General features: G+C 39.2%; 1 protein-coding gene across 2 annotated transcripts in view; it reads left to right on the forward strand.

The window, feature by feature from the left end:
* The window catches only part of RUFY2 (RUN and FYVE domain containing 2), a 28,491-nt gene that overhangs the window by 15,978 nt on the left and 9,264 nt on the right, over nt 1–3,249 (forward strand). For both annotated transcript variants that reach the window (XM_018567093.1, XM_018567094.1), the window contains exon 13: nt 523–617. In XM_018567093.1, coding sequence (XP_018422595.1) covers nt 523–617 — 95 coding nt within the window. The remainder of the gene's footprint in view (nt 1–522; nt 618–3,249) is intronic.

Below are 3,249 nucleotides of genomic sequence, written 5' to 3' on the forward strand. Positions count from 1 at the left end.
CAGGGTCTCTTTAAAGTACATGTATACCCAATCTCTAAAATCTCATATAAGCTTTAACATGTTAACCTGTTATGGGTTGACAGTGCTGTGTCCCTGTTTCCCAAATGTGCTTCTGCAAAGTCACTGTCTCACGGGGTTCCCATGGAGACTACAAGTTGCCTATTTTAAAATACAGTATGTTACATAGGAATGGTCCACTGTTGTCATCCACACTCAGCCATTGCTAGAGTGCATGAGGAGGCTGCAGAACAGAAGCACAGAGATGCAACAAAGGATAATAAAAAGAGGTAAAAACAACACATAAAAGTTCTTGCTTCCCATCCCTTTTACTTAATGGAAGCATGAAAATAGGTATCTGGGTACTGTAGATAACAATAGGTAGTCTACAGAGAAAAATGTACTGGTGTCAAGCCAACTTTGTTGTTCTATGATCAGCATGTAATTTGCTGGGATTTAATAAACTGTTTTGAAATATTGCTAAAGCCATAAAATACTTAATTGGAACCGGTTCTTTCCATGCAGTGTTCAGAAGAGGAAGCCAAAAAAAGAGATGTGCATGACAGGCAGGATGGAAAGTCTACGCAAATGTCAGCTTGCAGAAAACCATATGAAGAGAGGTAAGAAAATGCATGTAGCAAACTGCTGAATCTATTTCCTGTAAAAAAAAAAAAAAAAAAAAAAAAGATTTTTGTTCTCACCAAGAAAAAAACCTTTTCTTGTTTTCTTGGAGTGCATTGAGTGACACAGGAAGTATAACTTCAGGGCAATACTGTTGTCTACAAGAGGATTGGAAACTGGCAAACAAAAAAAAACCTGTAGGCCAGGATAATCCCTCTCACTACCAGCATGTCTCAGTTTTGTAGGAAAGCAATAAAGAGAGCATGATCATTAATACAGGGGGTTGAACCTGCTACAAAACAACAGCACTCGGGACTGCATGCCACTCAAAGAGCCATCTGAAAGACCTTATGTCCGAAGCTGGAATCAAATGAGGCTGCAATGACCATCTGATGGAACTTGGAGAAAGTACAAACAGTAGACCAGACGGCAGTCTTGCAAATCTGGGAAAGAGTTGCTTGATGATGAACTGCCCAATAAGAGCTCACTGATCTAGTAGAGTGCACCTTGACAGGAAAGGGTGTCAAGACAAAAGAGGAGGTCTTGAGAAGACGGTTTGGGTGATATTTTTAGATGAGTTTGGAGATGTAGTCAGGGTAGAGATTTGGATGGCTTTGTTTGTTGTAATTATTTTGAATTTTATTTTTTTGGGCAATTGGGAGCCAGTGGAGAGATTGGCAGAGAGGGGCCACTGTCTTTCCTCCTTCTAGATTTCTATTCACCTCCCCGTAGAATGTTAGTAGGTTGGTCTGACAAGAAATATCCATGCTGATTATCACTTATTATACCATTGCCATGAACAAAATCCACTAAATAGTCCTTTACCATTCCCTCAAACAGTTTGCATAATATTGATTTTAGACTGACTGGTCTGTAGATCCCTGTTGGTATCTTGAACCTTTTTTGATTATTGGTACTATCATTGCTTTACACCAATCACTTGGTACCCTTCCAGTCTGTATTGAGTCCTTGAAAATTAGGAATAATGGACATGCTATAACTTGACTGAGCTCTTTAAGTACCCTTGGGTGCAGGCTATCCGGTCCTAACGATTTACTCAAATCGAATCTTTCCAGTCTTTGCTGGCCCCCGGCTACCATCAACCATTACAGTATCTTACGCCCTAAGATACTCACATTCTTATGATATCAATTAAACCCATCTTCTTCTCGAGTGTATACTGAGGAGAATTTAATACCTCAGCCCTTTCCCTGTTTGTGATTATTCTCCTGTTCTCGTCTTCTAATGGGCTTACCTGCTCATTTCTTACCTTTTACTGTTTATATATTGGAAGAATTTTTGGGGTTTCTTCTTACAGACTGTGGCGATATCTTTTCATAATCTATTGTAGCTGCCAGGATTTAACATTTACATCTCTTTTTACATTCCTTGTAGCTCTGGAATGCCAATGCAGTCCCCTCCATCTTATATTTTTTAAATGTCAGCTTCCTTTCATTGTTATATTGTTTTACCATTTTATTCAGCCATGCAGGCTTAGCTTAGTTCTTTTATTTTTGTTGCACAATGGTATGCCTTTGCTAATGGCATTGTGCAGTGTATTCCTAAAACAATCCCACTCCTCATCAGTGTTCATTGTTGGAAATATTTTGACCCATTTAGTGACATACACTAGATGACGCAGCTTATCGAAGTTCGCCTTCATACTTGCCGACACGCTTCTCTTTTCTGTACCCAACATTACATAGTTACATAGTATTTGAGATTGAATAAAGACATTAGTCTATCAAGTCCAACCTATTAGGCTCTCATTCTAGGAGTACCTGTACCCCTGTATATTACGGCCCCTTAAGAAATCGTCCAAAAGTTTCATTAACAATTCCACATTATTTGCTGAAATCACCGCCTGTGGCAGTGAGTTCCGGACCCTAACTGATCTTACTGTTAAATTAAAAGTAAATTACCCTGTGATCACTATTACCTAATGTATCCCTAATCGCTATTTCTTCAAGTAGGTCCGCATTATTTTAAATTAATAGATCTAGATATGCATTCTTACTGGTTGGGACATCTACCATCTGATCCGTGAAATGTTCCCGTAACAGTTATAGGAAACGGCCAGCCTTTGTTGAAGGGGTGGTTCCATTTGACCAATCAATGTCCAGATAGTTGAAGTCACCGATTATAACAATGTTTCCCTGCTTCCAAGCTATTTCTAGTTGGGAATATAGGTGAACCTCCTTGTCTACCCTTATGTACGGGGGTTTGTAACTCACACCCACAATTAGTTTACGGCTAACTTCAGACTTATCTAGTACTAGCAACAAAGACTCAACACCATCCCAACTCTCAGTCATGTGAGCTGTCTAGCAAAGTTTCCCTTATTCCCACTATATCAAAATCCTCTTCGAGTTCCATAAGTTCGAGCTCCTCTAATTTGTTTGCTAGACGTCTAGCATTTGTGTACATACATTTTAGTTTGGTGCTAGTGGTTTCCACTATTGCTTATTCCTGAAGTGCAACTAATTCCTTTATCTGACATTGGTATGGTTGATTAATTACTAACTGGATTGACCAAAGTGAGCCCTCTGTCCCCCTTATATTACAGCCCTCTATATTAATTGCCCCTGTAGCTCTTTGCTCTGTGTTTATTATTCCTATTTATATTCCATC

Source organism: Nanorana parkeri, unplaced genomic scaffold (genome assembly GCF_000935625.1).
Source record: "Nanorana parkeri isolate BGI_ZX_2015 unplaced genomic scaffold, ASM93562v1 scaffold1005, whole genome shotgun sequence".
NCBI lineage: Eukaryota > Metazoa > Chordata > Amphibia > Anura > Dicroglossidae > Nanorana > Nanorana parkeri.